The sequence below is a fragment of the Rana temporaria genome, chromosome 7, assembly GCF_905171775.1.
Source record: "Rana temporaria chromosome 7, aRanTem1.1, whole genome shotgun sequence".
Classification (NCBI taxonomy): Eukaryota; Metazoa; Chordata; class Amphibia; order Anura; family Ranidae; genus Rana; species Rana temporaria.
The window spans coordinates 118,620,772-118,635,899 of NC_053495.1; the positions used below are offsets into that span (position 1 = coordinate 118,620,772).

General features: G+C 44.7%; 1 protein-coding gene across 2 annotated transcripts in view; it reads left to right on the forward strand.

Moving 5' to 3' along the window:
* Positions 1-15,128, forward strand: part of VAV3 (vav guanine nucleotide exchange factor 3) — a 333,028-nt gene that overhangs the window by 150,140 nt on the left and 167,760 nt on the right. For both annotated transcript variants that reach the window (XM_040359896.1, XM_040359897.1), the window contains exon 4: positions 13,854-13,919. In XM_040359896.1, coding sequence (XP_040215830.1) covers positions 13,854-13,919 — 66 coding nt within the window. The remainder of the gene's footprint in view (positions 1-13,853; positions 13,920-15,128) is intronic.

Consider the following 15,128-nt stretch of genomic DNA (forward strand, 5'->3'; position numbering starts at 1 on the left):
CAGAACAAAATATATCAATAGATGAAGAATGTCCTTCAAAATGTGCTTTAGGACAAACACTGCACAAACAATAAGACAGCCTGAATGTCATGTGGGTGTATTCAGTATGATGAAGCACAAATTGCTGTCGCTCTTAGCAATTACATTTTAGTATACTATAGTAAGAACAAGAAATTATGAATAATTGTAATAGGTTGTGGCTCTTTGCACATAACTGTTTGTTATCCTTTAAAAAATACTGACTATATCTAAACATTTTGTTACATTTGTTATGGCTACCCAGGTAGTGAGAGGGTATCAGCCGTTGGAGACGTCCTTTTCCCTGGCAAGTTGCGATATGCAAGTACCGCCGGTATATCCCCATCCACGAGATCCAGAGAGAGTCAGGTTCAGCTGTAAAATAGCAGAATAACAATCCAATAGAATGCCCTTTCAAGAACGAGACGGGGCTACGTTTTGAAGGGTCAATTAGGACTCTTTATTTTCAAGTACACAGCACACTTTTATACAGAAATGGAACATCCCACCCCCTTGTCATCAGAATAATTAACATGAGCTAATTATCTATCATTTAGCCTGACGAGGTGGCTGGGCGTCTCGTCTGCAATTCCCCACACATATAATGAACTTCAATCACATTCTAAAAGTCATTTAGTGGAGGTAATTATCTCCTAGAGACGTCCCGTCTCTGACAACAGCTATTAACCTGCAGAACACAATAACAAGGTATTTCACAAGCCGGCGTCACTTAGCATTTCAATAGCCTGAGCTAAGCATTGAAGGGTCATTGTCCTATTGACCTAGTCAGGACAAAATAAACCACTTGTAATGGGTCCAGTACCTTCTGCAATGAACTGTCAGTAATGTCCCATCTTCTGAAATACATAGTTCCGTTACAACATTGACCTGTTTGTGCCACATCGTTTACACCATAATAATAATCCATGCACACAGAAGCTGATAAACTGCAGTTTATTGGCGTTTTGGCATTTTTTAAAAATGCCCATAAACTGAACTCAATGCTAGCCTATGTGCCCATGCACACCTGAGCTTTTTCTAGTGTTAACCTCTTGACCACTGGGCACTTAAACCCCCTTCCTGACCAGACCAATTTTCAGCTTTCGGTGCTCTCACAATTTGAATGACAATTACTCCGTCATACAACATTGTACCCATTTGAAATTGTTGTCCTTTTTTTCACACAAATAGAGCTTTCTTTTGGTGGTATTAGATCACCTCTGGGTTTTTTATTTTTTGCGCTATAAAAGAAAAACGACCGAAAATTCTGTAAAAAAAAAAAAAAAAAAACTTGTTTCTGTCATATTCGCAGGTTATTTCTCACACACAGCATATGCATACCACGAATAACACCCCAAAACACATTCTGCTATTCCTCCCGAGTATGGCGATACCCCATGTGTGCAACTTTTACACGGCGTGGCCACATACAGAGGCCCAACATGCAGGGAGCGCCATCAGGCGTTCTGGAACACCCAGGCCAATTCTGACATTTCTCTCCTACATGGAAAAATCACAATTTATTTGCTAGAAAATTACATAGAACCCCAAAACATTATATATGCGGAGTATTGGGGTATTGCGGAGTATTGGGGTATTGCGGAGTATTGGGGTATTGCGGAGTATTGGGGTATTGCGGAGTATTGCGGAGTATTTGGGTATTGCAGAGTATTGGGGTATTGGGGGTATTTGGGTATTGCAGAGTATTGCAGAGTATTGGGGTATTGCAGAGTATTGGGGTATTGCAGAGTATTTGGGTATTGCAGAGTATCGGGGTATTGCAGAGTATCGCGCAGGGTATTGCAGAGTATCGGGGTATTGCAGAGTATCGGGGTATTGCAGAGTATCGGGGTATTGCAGAGTATCGGGGGGTATGGCAGAGTATCGGGGGGTATGGCAGAGTATCGGGGGGTATGGCAGAGTATCGGGGGGGTATGGCAGAGTATCGGGGGGGTATGGCAGAGTATGGGGGGGTATGGCAGAGTATGGGGGGGTATGGCAGAGTATGGGGGGGTATGGCAGAGTATGGGGGGGTATGGGGGGGTATGGCAGAGTATGGGGGGGTATGGCAGAGTATGGGGGGGTATGGCAGAGTATGTATGGGGGGGTATGGCAGAGTATGTATGGGGGGGTATGGCAGAGTATGTATGGGGGGGTATGGCAGAGTATGTATGGGGGGGTATGGCAGAGTAAGTATGGGGGGTATGGCAGAGTAAGTATGGGGGGTATGGCAGAGTAAGTATGGGGGGTATGGCAGAGTAAGTATGGGGGGTATGGCAGAGTATTGCTGAGCTGGGAGGGATGGCTGGATCTGTGACTGCAGTTGTCACAGATCCAGCCACAGCACTGCTGACACCCCGCGCTCCCCCCCCCTCCTCTCCTCTCGCACTGTACCGAACGGTACAGAGAGGAGAGGGAGGAACCGGCGTCATCAAATGACGCCGGTTTGTTTACAAGTGATCGCTCCGTCATTTGACGGAGCGATCACGTGGTAAACAGCCGCGATTCGCGGCAATTTACCGTGATCCGTGATGCGCCGGGTCTTCTAGACCCGGCGAGCACGGACACTTCCGCGAGCGCGCCCCAGGGGACGCGCAAACGCGGAAGTGCACGAGGACGTCCCAGGGACGTCCTGTCACAGTAACTCGACCGCGCTGTAGCAGTATTTTTGCTATGGCGCGGTCGGCAAGTGGTTAATGAGCTTTGGAGTTTATTGGCTTTTTTCTGAACGTCTGAAATTTGCGTTCAAAGTGACGTTTTTCGGCTCGCCTGTGTTTTTAAGCAGAAAAACGCTAAAAAACGCTACACTGAACGCTAATAAACGCTATTGCAAAAACGCTAAAAAACTTTGAAAGGCTCCCTGCAAAGCTACTGGCGTTTTTTTATAGCTTTTTTTTTAGCTTATGTGGGCATGGATTGACTTACTAAAGGCAAATAGACTGTGCACTTTGCAAAATGCAGTTGCCCTCTGCAAGCGCAGTTGCTCCAGAGTTTAGTAAATGAGGTAAGACTTTACTTTGAAATGAGTACCCAATCACTTGCAGGGAAAAAAAAAAAAAACAGCATTTTTGCTTGCACATGATTGGATGATAGGGGCGTGGCCGGGCCGTGAGGGAGAATGGATGCCTAACCGCTGAGCTCCTGTCACCTCAGGATAACTTTCTCCCCGTACAGCTCACCCAGCCAAAATTTACAATCGTTACCGACATGGGAACAGCCTCTAGGTCTTCGTCAGCATCTAGATCCCGTTCGCCCAGGCAAAACAGCAGCACAACTACTTTCTCATCCACGGAGAGGTCCCGCACTAACAGGGGAGAGATGGCAGCATCCCATCAGAGGATTACCTCAGGTACCTCACAGACACAGCAGAGGGGCTCTGATGACATTATACTAAGCCCGACACAGACTCCAACGTTAACCCCGAGGGGACCGGAGGCTTCAGGGATACAGGGTGTCGCAACACAAAGATCACTAACTATTGATGACTTAAAAAGTGTGGCAACTGATATTAAAGACGCCCTGGCAGCCGCCATTTCGGAATTGCGGTTAGACCTCCGCTCCCTCACAGACAGAGTATCGCAAACGGAGACTGTTATAGAAGACCATGAATCTGCCCTCAGGCGATGTACTAGGAAGGTGGATGATCACACCCTTCAAATGAGGGATATGAATAGACACATGGAGGACCTCGACAATAGAGGACGACGCCAGAACTTAAGGGTGCGGGGGTTACCCGAATCGGTTGAGGGGGACCTCATCTCTCAATCAGTGGTGGGCCTGTTTAATTTTATTCTTGACAGACCCCCTCAGACTGACATAGATCTCGTCAGAATTCATCGCGCATTGCGCCCTAAAGGTAAAGAAGCAGACCCCCCAAGGGATGTTATCTGTTGCCTAGCTGATTTTAGAATTAAAGAAGATATTCTAAGAAAAGCGCGGGGTAAGCAATTATCCTGTCAGGGAGCACCAATTCAACTTTTCCAAGATCTATCGGGCATCACATTAAAACACCGCAGAGATCTTAGACCCCTCTTGAATGTATTACGTGACAGAAACATAAGCTATAAATGGAAGTTTCCATTTTGCTTATCAGCATCTCATCAGGGTCGCACTGTTCTGTTGAAAGTTCCTGAGGATTTGCCACATTTCTGCGACACTTTGGGGATCCCCTTAATTGCTGTACCGGATTGGTACGCGATGTACCGTCAATCAGTTAACAGATGGCCACCTCAACGTACAGAACCAATGGAGACTCAGTCTACCAACTATCGTCGTCGGCGCTCCCCATCGGAATCTGAACTGCCACCTGACGACAGGGCACCCGGCTCTCAGAGCATAGGATCCACCAGACCAGCTGCTAGAAGAGCTCGAAGAGACCACTGAGACATTTCAGTCATCAAGCCCCGTTGGCGGTTTCCCCTGTTTATCTGTTCTTCGCAATGAAACTTTGACACAAGTTTTGAGAGGTATTCAAAAGTTAATGTATATAGCTCTCATCTAATTGGAATTGTGGGTTCGCTGTCAATGTCATTCTTGGGATAGAGATGAGGGCTGGTAAGGCTTCTGTTTGAGAATGAAAACTGGAATCCCACATCCCTTTTGGCTTACAGCTCATTGAAACCTATTGAACCAGATGACTTCACTCATACTTCTATAGTGGTGAAGACATTATATTATTCAGCTCTGCCATGTTAAACACTTACTGACAAGGCACAATTATATTTCATTACCCTGAGGGTTTCAAGGGTCCCTCATACATATGGTATAGGACCAAAGTACCTTGTATGCTAGGAGTGAATGACAGCATAAAATGAAAATTGTTAAACTATTGTGGTTTAGGAGGTTTTCTTCAAACACAGAATACTGTGTAACGGTGCTTGGTGACATGACTAGTACCAGATCTCCACCTGGAGTCTTTAGCACGGGGCTTCAGGTATTCCACATCTCTGGATGCTTTTATGCCTTGGAGGACCAATGCCATTTATCTATACACGATCCTTCCGGATTTAGCATATTAACTCTGGAATTCCATGATGAACCTAGGAAGAGCACTTAGGATATATTGCCTTACAAAACAGATGGTGGTTGTCCTACTAACGGATAAATCCATAGGACCACATGGATGCACTGCTAAACGAGCCTCTTTGAGTACAGACTTAGCAATGTCTAAGATTTTACCCTTCTTCATTCTCCTTATGGAAGATATTTGCAGTTTCTACACTTGGAATTACATCCTGGAAAACTTGGTCATTCATGAGTCAACTGAACGCGACCTCTCTTACTCCAATGTAACATTTTAGCCTCAACATTAATAGTTTGTGAGGATGTCTTTTCCATTAAGTTTTGATCTTGCTTTATAGATATGATTTAGTGGGGAGGGATGGCTTAGTTACCTCAAATGTTACCCCTATATGATATTGGCTCAAATAACATGGTGTATACGATATTAATTCTTCGGGTACCACTGGGAAGATGTGAGAGGGTTAGGATGCTTCCTATAGCTCCTATTGGGCAGGGAGTCATCATCTCTAACAAAGCCAAGGGGGGTGGAGATGCTGCCCTACCAGGGGGATTGGGTATTCTCACTTTGATAATAGGTGGGGGGCTCTTTCCCTTACTATACATTACTAGATCCATTGCTGGGGGGATTGAGTTCCATCCTCCCTAGCAATATCTATATTCCATGGGTTACGTTATTCGCCAATAGTTTTAAGATTGGCTGGTTTAGGTTAATTTATGCTAGGGGTTGTCCTGGGGTGGCATGGGTTATTCTAGTTATTAATAGTTTACTGTTGATATTACTGATTATACTTTTCGAGTCAATACATTCTGCCTTCGGACTCGGTCCGGCTGACCCCCACACGGTGGGGCCTGGTTGCTTCTATACCCGCTGGTTGCGGTATACCTGATTTGGGTGCACCGCACCCTTTGCCGTTCGGCCTTTTATTTGTTCGGTTGCTTACTGAATCCTGTACTATTATACAATCCTCCACTCCGCGGGTTCTGCAATATTACTTGCTTAATTAGACCTCTTTTCTCATCTTCCTCTACCTTTCCTTTCCACTCCTGCTTCTTTCTTACCCACACTCCTAACCAATAGGGAGAAGATGGTTGACAGAAATAACATAACCCTACGATCCACTGATCAAGACACTACTAATATGAATTTGAAACTATACTCTCTGAATACAAGAGGCTTAAACACACCAGAGAAGCGATCCTTATTACTTTCCTCTTTATGGAAGGAAAGGCCTCACATAGTTTTTTTGCAAGAAACCCATTTCAGGTCAGATAGCATTCCCATATTACGGAGCGTCCATTTCCCGAACGCGTATCACGCCACTAACGGGGTATCAAAGTCGAGAGGAGTATCCATTTTATTGTCTAAACATTGCCCACTTCAGGTAGAGAGCGTTGAACAAGACCCGGATGGGAGGTTTCTTTTCATCAAGGGCAAGATATATAACTCCCCGATGACCATTGCCAATATCTACGCACCGAATACACAACAAGTTAGCTTTTTTAGAGATATTGTTCAAAGACTAACGATGTTTCAATCTGGGATACTGATCTTAGGAGGAGATTTCAATGTCCCCCTGAATCCCCTTCTTGACACATCCAATGGATCTTCCTGTTTGACTTACCGAGCCCTCCGGGCCATTAAAACCCAACTAGACTTGCTGACCTTACATGACACATGGCGTACGCTCAATCCTACGACTAAAGACTACACTTATTATTCACCACTACATACTAAATACTCGAGAATTGATTTTTTTTTTGTAACACAGGAAGACCTGGTCCGACTCTCTGACACGTCAATTGAGCCTATGGTGCTTTCGGATCACCACCCAATCACGATGACGCTATCTTGGAGAGGTCATTCTCCGGGTAGACCAGTGTGGAGGATGGATGATTCCATTTTGCTTGACCCCAGCTGTGCAACTGAAATTTCGGAATGCATAGCCCATTACTTCACCGATAATTCCACAAATGAGGTAGCTCCGGCATCAGTTTGGGCAGCACACAAATGCGTCCTCCGGGGAAAAATTATCTCTATTATGGCCAGACGGCGCAGGCTCAGAACTGCCAGACTTAACGAGCTTTTATCTAAAATAAAGACTTTGGAAGCTGCTCACAAACGCTCTGTAGCGGCGGGTTCCCTAGAGGCCCTATTGGAGGCCAGAAAAGACCTTCAATCTGAACTCCACAAAAGGCTACAATACAAGTTTAACCTAACTCATAAACTTTACTACGAATTTGGCAATAAGTCTGGCAGGTTACTAGCACATGCACTACAAAAGAAAAAAGAAGCCAACACAATCCACTCCATCACCACCCCTACAGGAGAAATTCTCCATAGGTCAGACTTGATCGCTAAACAATTTACAGATTTTCTTTCTTCATTATATGACTTACCTTCTCAGTCTGGGTTAGGGATGCCGACAACCCGGGAAAAACTTTTGGATGACTTTCTCTCTGGGTATGGTCTACCGGCTTCTCAGATTCCTGACCTGTCACATTTAGACGAGCCGGTGTCTATGGACGAAGCATTAAATGCTTTGAAACAGTTGAAGCCGGGAAAGAGTCCTGGCCCAGACGGTTTGACGTCAGGATATTACAAAACATATGCTACGCTACTACTCCCCCATTTCATTAAAGCTTTCAATGACATTCCTTTTTCCCTATCCACTGGATCTGACTTACTTGAAGCACACATAGCTTTGATCCCGAAGCCTGGGAAGGACCATACATTAGTTACTAATTACCGTCCCATTTCATTATTGAATGTGGACCTAAAACTCTTCGCTAAGATATTGGCCAATAGATTACTTCCCCTCCTTCAGACTTTTATATCCACTGATCAAGTTGGATTTGTTCCGGGTAGAGAGGCAAGGGACAATACAACAAAGGCAATAAATATTCATCGATGGTTGTCCACTTCCAAGATTAGGGGTTTCTTTTTGTCCCTTGACGCCGAGAAGGCGTTCGATAGAGTGGCCTGGGATTATATGGAAGCAGCGCTTTGTAAGCTTGGTCTACCGCATCGCTTTATGCGGATGGTTATGGCGCTGTATTCAACTCCCACGGCCCGGGTCAGAGTGAATGGCCGGCTATCGGACGCCTTCTCGGTGCATAATGGCACGAGACAGGGTTGCCCTCTCTCACCCCTCATTTTTATTCTAACTTTAGAACCCTTTTTGAGACGGCTGCGCGACAACCCGGATGTGCGGGGAGTTGATGTCAAAGGGAAACAATATAAGGTGGCTGCATACGCGGATGACGTCCTTCTATTTCTGACGAATCCTCTGATCTCCATTCCAAATTTACTCAAAGATTTCAAATTATTCCAAATACTCTCTAACTTTAAAATCAATTTTAGCAAATCAATCGCTTTGAACGTGTCGCTTCCTCAGGATGTCGTGACCCTTTGCAAACACAATTTCCCCTTTAAGTGGGACCCAAATGACATAACCTATCTAGGGATCAAATTGCCCACTAAGCTTTCTGATTTATATTTACGTAATTTCGTACCAGCCTTGCAGTCTATCAAGACCGATCTAGAGGCTTGGACTAAGGGAACAATCTCATGGTTCGGGAGGGCGGCGGTTTTAAAGATGAATGTCCTTCCCAGGCTTCTTTACCTTTTCCAAGCAATACCCATTAAACTCCCTGCCTCCTTTCTGGCCTCATTCAAACTCATTTGTAGACGTTTTCTTTGGGCTGGACGTCCAGCTCGATTGAATTGGGATAGAATGACCATGCCCAAGATGAGGGGTGGACTGGGAGTACCAGATCTCTCTAAATATCACAAAGCTTGCTTACTAACAAGAATAGTCGATTGGCATGTACATAAAGAAGAAAAGGATTGGGTTAAGTTGGAAGAGGCTTTCGTTGGTTTTAGGATTTCACATCTCCCATGGATAGACAAAAAATTTACTCCCAGGTCCTGTACTTCCCACCCCGTAATTGGCCCAACCCTTGCTTGCCTTAGAAAGACAAGTGGGGACTCACACATGGCATCTCACCCAGGTTCTATGACCCCACTCAATCTAAACCCCGGATTTTCAGAAGGTATTAATACTATAAATCTTGGGGGGTCCGAGACAGCCCCCACACTGAGAGCACATCAGTTTTTTGATAAGGGCAAACTTCTATCCCACTCAGCCATGGTTCGGAGATTTCCGGATTTCCAAATCCCACGTTTTAAATACTTTCACATTAGAAATTTTTTTCTAAACTCACAAACATCCGATCTATGGTGCAGGGATCTTTCACACCTTGAAAAGCTGTGCGAATCCTCTGCCCCTCAACGTCACCTTATTTCGGGGATCTATTTGTGGCTTACCCCTCAAGAGACCGCGATGTCCACTATCCATACGAAATGGGAGGCTGATCTTCAGGTATCATTGTCAGATGGTGACTGGAGCTCAATATGGAACCACATTCACAAGGGCTCTATTAATGTATCTGCCCAGGAAAATAGATACAAAATCTATTCCAGGTGGTACAGAACCCCAAGCAAATTACACAAATTTTACCCGACAGTGTCACCGACTTGTTGGAGGTGTGGTGGAGAAGTGGGTACTCTCCTACATATCTGGTGGAGCTGTTCGAAACTACAGCCCTTTTGGCAGGAGGTACATTCGCATATTGCCAAGATTACCTCCTATACACCTGACTTTACCCCAGGGCAGTATCTTCTTCATCACACCTCTCTGCCACAATCAATCTATCGGAAATCACTTGTATTACACTTAATCAATGCGGCTACTCAATGTATCCCGATACGGTGGAAGGACCCCATTCCGCCTACACTGTTGGATTGGCAGGTGAGGGTGGATAAAATAGAGATGATGGAAAGGTTGATTCATCAGGCTAATGACAACTCGGAAAAATTTAGACACATTTGGAGATGTTGGACATTATATAGGACCCCCACTACTCATAACTCAACATAGGTTCCCGCCTAATGATTCGAATTCCTTTTATAGCTAGATCTTTTTTCTTTTTCTCTGACCGAGGTCTTTCTGGTAAAAAAGCTATAGACATACTTTTTATCTTGCACTGCTCTGTCTTTCAACTCCTTTCATATTCTTTTAACCCCCTTGGTAGTGCACGAATGCGTGCACCTGCGGAGTGTGAAATAAAATCATAATTTCATTGGGAGGATTTGAAGCCTCTGGGAAAGGAATTTCTTAATTATAGGTAGGCCCGAGGTTTCTATTACCTGGGACTCGTTTTTCAGCAGAAGGTTAAAAACATTTAGGTTTTTGACCAGATGTTTGCGTTATTGAACTTCTCCTTGTTCCTATCCCCCCTCTCCAGTATTCAGCTAATGTTTCTGAAGGGGGTATACGGGACGGGGAATTGCTCCTCATAGTCTCTGTTTATTTAGTTAAATGTCTGCAACTAGGATATATGTGTAAGGATAGAGCGATAAGAGCTATTTTATCATTTAAACGTTATATTCACTAGTTTACTTTATTAGGATGGGTATTAGATAAATGAGACCCTTATTGGTGTTCCTTCTTTATATGCAAATATACCTTCGGTACAGAAGACATGTGTTGGGGACGGGTTACGATCTGTTGTTCTTCATTTGGCCTTTGTACACATGTAAGGTTTATATGATATTCTTTGCCAACTTTATTTGTGTCATATTAACCACTTACTTATGTAATGCATATCTGAATGTATTGACATTAACTTTCAATAAAAACTTATCTGGAAAAAAAAAAAAATGATTGGATGATAGGAGTCAGCAGAGTTTCTACTCATTTATCGTATATACTCAAGTATAAGCCCTTTTTTTTAGGACTGAAAATACCCCTCTTGGCATATACTCGAGTCAGTGTACCTGAGGGGCTGCGGGCGTCCATTTTTTAAAACTCGCGGCTTCTTTCTGGTCCCGTCCCATTCCGTGATTGGCGGAACACTGAACACAGTGGGGTAGATTCAGATAGATTAACGGATCTTTAGATCCGCATAATCTATCTGATTTACGATCCGCCGGCGCAAGTTTTTGAGGCTAGTGCTGTATTCAGAAAGCACTTACCTCAAAACTTGCGGCGGCGTATAGTAAATCCCCCGGCGGAATTCAAATTCCGCGGCTAGGGGGAGTGTACTATTTAAATCAGGCGCGTCCCCGCGCTGATTGAACTGCGCATGCGCAGCCAGCTAAATTTCCCAGCGTGCATTGCTCCAAATGACGTCGCTAGGACGTCATTGGTTTCGGCGTGAGCGTAACTTGCGTCCGGCCGTATTCTGAATCGACTTACGCAAACGACGTAAAAATGTAAAACTTGGCGCGGGAACGACGGCCATACTTAACATAGGATACCCCTCACATAGCAGGGGTAACTATACGCTGGAAAAAGCCGAACGCAAGCGACGTAAAAAAAAAGCGACGGGCGGGCGTTCGTTTCTGAATCGGCGGAACTCCTCATTTGCATATTCGTTGCGTACAAAAAATGAAACGGCACCTAGCGGCCACCTTTAGATGGCTTACACCTTTAGGATCTTAAGGAGATCTATGCGGAAACTGATTCTATGAATCAGCTGCATAGATCCGACCGTCGGAACTCAGAGATACGACGGCGTATCAGGGCCAGTGTCTGCTGAGAAAGAGTCTGAGGATGAAAGAACGTCCGTGATAGGCAGAACTCTGATCACAGTGTCAAATGCCTATCACAGAACAGGACGGGATCAGGGGGTAGCCGTGGAATTCTCCTTTGTGGAAATCGAAGGAAAAGGTAAGTGAACCAACAATGCACTAGCTTAAAGGAACCTATTTAGAAAATTAAAAAACAAACCTTGACAACCCCTTTAATTAAGTAATGACAGATACATATAACAAATGTAATAATATTAGAAAATATAACAATAATACTTGCAGAAGTACAGCCAAATGGATTAGAGGAGTGCAGTACGTTCTGCACTCCTGTGGCCTGTTTTTAGCAGACATTGAGCTGTTGGCTGACGTCACAGAGCCGGTCCAGACTGGGGGCAAGATCACGACAATAAAGTCGGGATCCGCCCACAACTCTGGACCGCCACTTGGCTCAGCCTCTAAGGCCTTGTACACACGGTCGGACAAAACCGATGAGAATGGTCCGACGGACCGTTTTCATCGGTTCACCTCTGAAGTGGCCTGATGGTCTGATGTGCGTACACACCATCATTCCAAAAACCGATCGGGTCAGAACGCGGTGACGTCAAACACACGACGTGCTGAATAAAACGAAGTTCAATGCTTCCAAGCATGCGTCGACTTGATTCTGAGCAGGTGCGGGTTTTGAACCGATGCTTTTCTGTACTAACCATCGGTTCGGACCGATCAGGCAGCGGTCCATCGGTTCGGTTTTCAAGCATGTTTTAAAATTTTGGACCGAAGGAAAACAGACCGATGGGCTATACACACGGTCGGTTTGGACCAATGTAACTGAACCTCGGTCCATTCTCATCGGTTTTGTCCGACCGTGTGTACGGGGCCTTAGTGATCCGCTAAGAGCCTGAGCCCGATGCCCCCTCCACAGCCCAAGGGGGGGGGGGGGGGCGAGCAGAAAACCGGTGGCTGACCCTCACCAGCTCTCTGCTGTTGGAGCTCTGAGAACCGATCAATCAGCTGTCTTTGATCATTAGGTTCTCAGTGTTAGAGCCGTCGGGGAACATCCACCTAGGTATGCTTTTTGAAAAGTAAAAAAACAAACTTCTCTTTTTACTAAAGATGCCTTTTTCCCACGGAGTACTGCCCGCTTTCACGGCGTGGCACAGATGATCAGACATGAGCATGATAGCAGCTCTGATACAAGACTAAATATTCCAAGTTATAGCTGTAGTATATAGGACTAGTGTGTCAGGAAATGGCCAACCCCCACTGCAAGCAACATGACTTTTTAGGAGAAGTATAGCTTGTTTGGCTGTACTTCTCCTATGGATCACTGGAGTGCAATTAGTTTTGCACTCCTGTGACCTGTTTTCAGCAGAGAGTGGACTGAAGTCCGCTCTCTGCTGATGTCACCAATGTCAGTCCAGGCACCATGTCATCCTTACCACGGAGTCTGGATCCGCCGCCAGGTACCTGGACTGACACCCGGAGCCAATGAGAGCCTGAGACAGATGCTCCACCCCCTCCACAGCCCAGTGCTCCAGTGAGCAAGGAGGGAGAAGTGCAGAGAGCTGTAACTGACAGTCTACAACTCTCTGCTCACAGAGCTCTGAAAACTGAGCAATCAGTGATGTTCGATCGCTCGGTTCTCAGTGTAGAGGAGCCAGGGGACAAATGCAGCATCGGACCCATGCTGCATCCACCTAGGTAAGTATAAATGTGCAAAAAAATAAATAAAAAATGATGAGACCTGTAGGGTCTAAACTAAAGGGTAGTACTAAAGGGTAGTAAAGGTTTTGCTTTGTTTTCACGATAAGACATGGTGGTCAAATGTGTTGTTATTTCCACTGCTGTCTGGCAAAACTGGCTTTAAATTGCTTCATGCGTTACCTAGCATACATCTTTGTGAATGGAGGAAGAAAGGCCTGGTAGACAGCTACACTGTTGGATATAGTGGACGGGAAAGACAAAAGTGAATGAAAATGTTTTTTAAATGTTTAATTGTTTGGGTTCCTTGAAAAGCATTTTGCTGAGGCCTTCTGAAGGTACCATAATCATTGGATGTTTAACCTAAACTGTTGGAGTGGAAATGTTCATCTTGTGTCTACTGGTAACGTTTAAGCAGATATCACAGCCAAATACAAAAATAAAAAATAGGTATGGTTCTAAATCTGCTGTATAACCTTAAACAACTTAACAAATATATATAATTTTTTTTCTGCAGGCCGTTTCCCACAGAGGAAAGTGTGCAAGATGAAGACATTTATAAAGCTCTGCCTGATTTACTTGAGTATGTATTTGTAATATGTTTTATATACCGTATGTATTGTGTGTGTATATGTGTGTGTGTGTATATATATATATGTATTTGTGCTAAATGAAGTGAAATTTGTTATGATACTTTTTATATTGCTGTATTTACTGTGCTGTAAAAAAGAGGGTAAACAAATCCCATATTTAAGGCCCCTTTCACAGGTGTGCGACTTTTCCTGCGACTTTAGACATCAGAGTCGCATGACAAGTCGTACCCCATGATTCCCAATGATAACCATTCATATCTGATTGATTGATTGATTGATTTATTGTATTTGTAATGCGCCAAATACTGACCCGTCAGGGAAGCGTCTAAGCGCAGAAGACATACCTGTAAATAGATAAATCAAGTCAGGGAAAGAAAATAGAAGGAAAAGAAAAAAGGAGAGCACAAAAAAGCAAACTACCAAGGAACAACAGGGAAAACTAACGTGACTCAGCCTGCTTTTCCCTCAAAAAACCAAGTTTTTATCCTTTTACGAAAGGCCATAATGGAGGGGAGAGACCGGATAGAAACAGGGAGACTATTCCATAGGGCCGTTGCTCTCACAGAAAAGCGTCTACCCCCGAAGGTAAGCAGGCGAGCAGATGGACAAGTGACGAGACCAGCTGTAAGTGATCTAAGTCCTCGTGCAGGGGTGTATCGTGTTATCAATGAATTCAGGTATTGTGGGCCCGTCCCATGATAAGCGCGATAGGCGAGACAGAGAGCCTTAAACTCAATGCGATCTACCACAGTGAGCCAGTGCAGTGATCGCAGGGTAGGGGTAATATGCTCCCGCCTATTTAAGCCGGAGATTAGTCTAGCGGCCTGGTTCTGGACGAGCTGGATTTTCCTCAGCCACTTTAGAGGCATACCCAAATACACAATATTGTTGAAGTCAATCCGGGAGTTGACGAGAGATTGAACCAAGACTTTCCGGTGGTACTGAGAAAACAAATTTTTGACCTTTCTCAAACACCTGATGTAATACAGTGCATTGTGGATACATTGATTGACTTGGGGTATCCAATTCAGATTACAGTCAAAAATTGTCCCCAGGACGCGGACTTGATTCACTGGAACCGGACACGGCCCAAGGCTCGTAGGCCAGTTTCCCAAAAAGACAGCTGGATCAATACGTCCAGAGATGAGAATTTCTGTCTTTTTAGCATTTAGACTAAGGGAGTTGCGATCCATCCATTG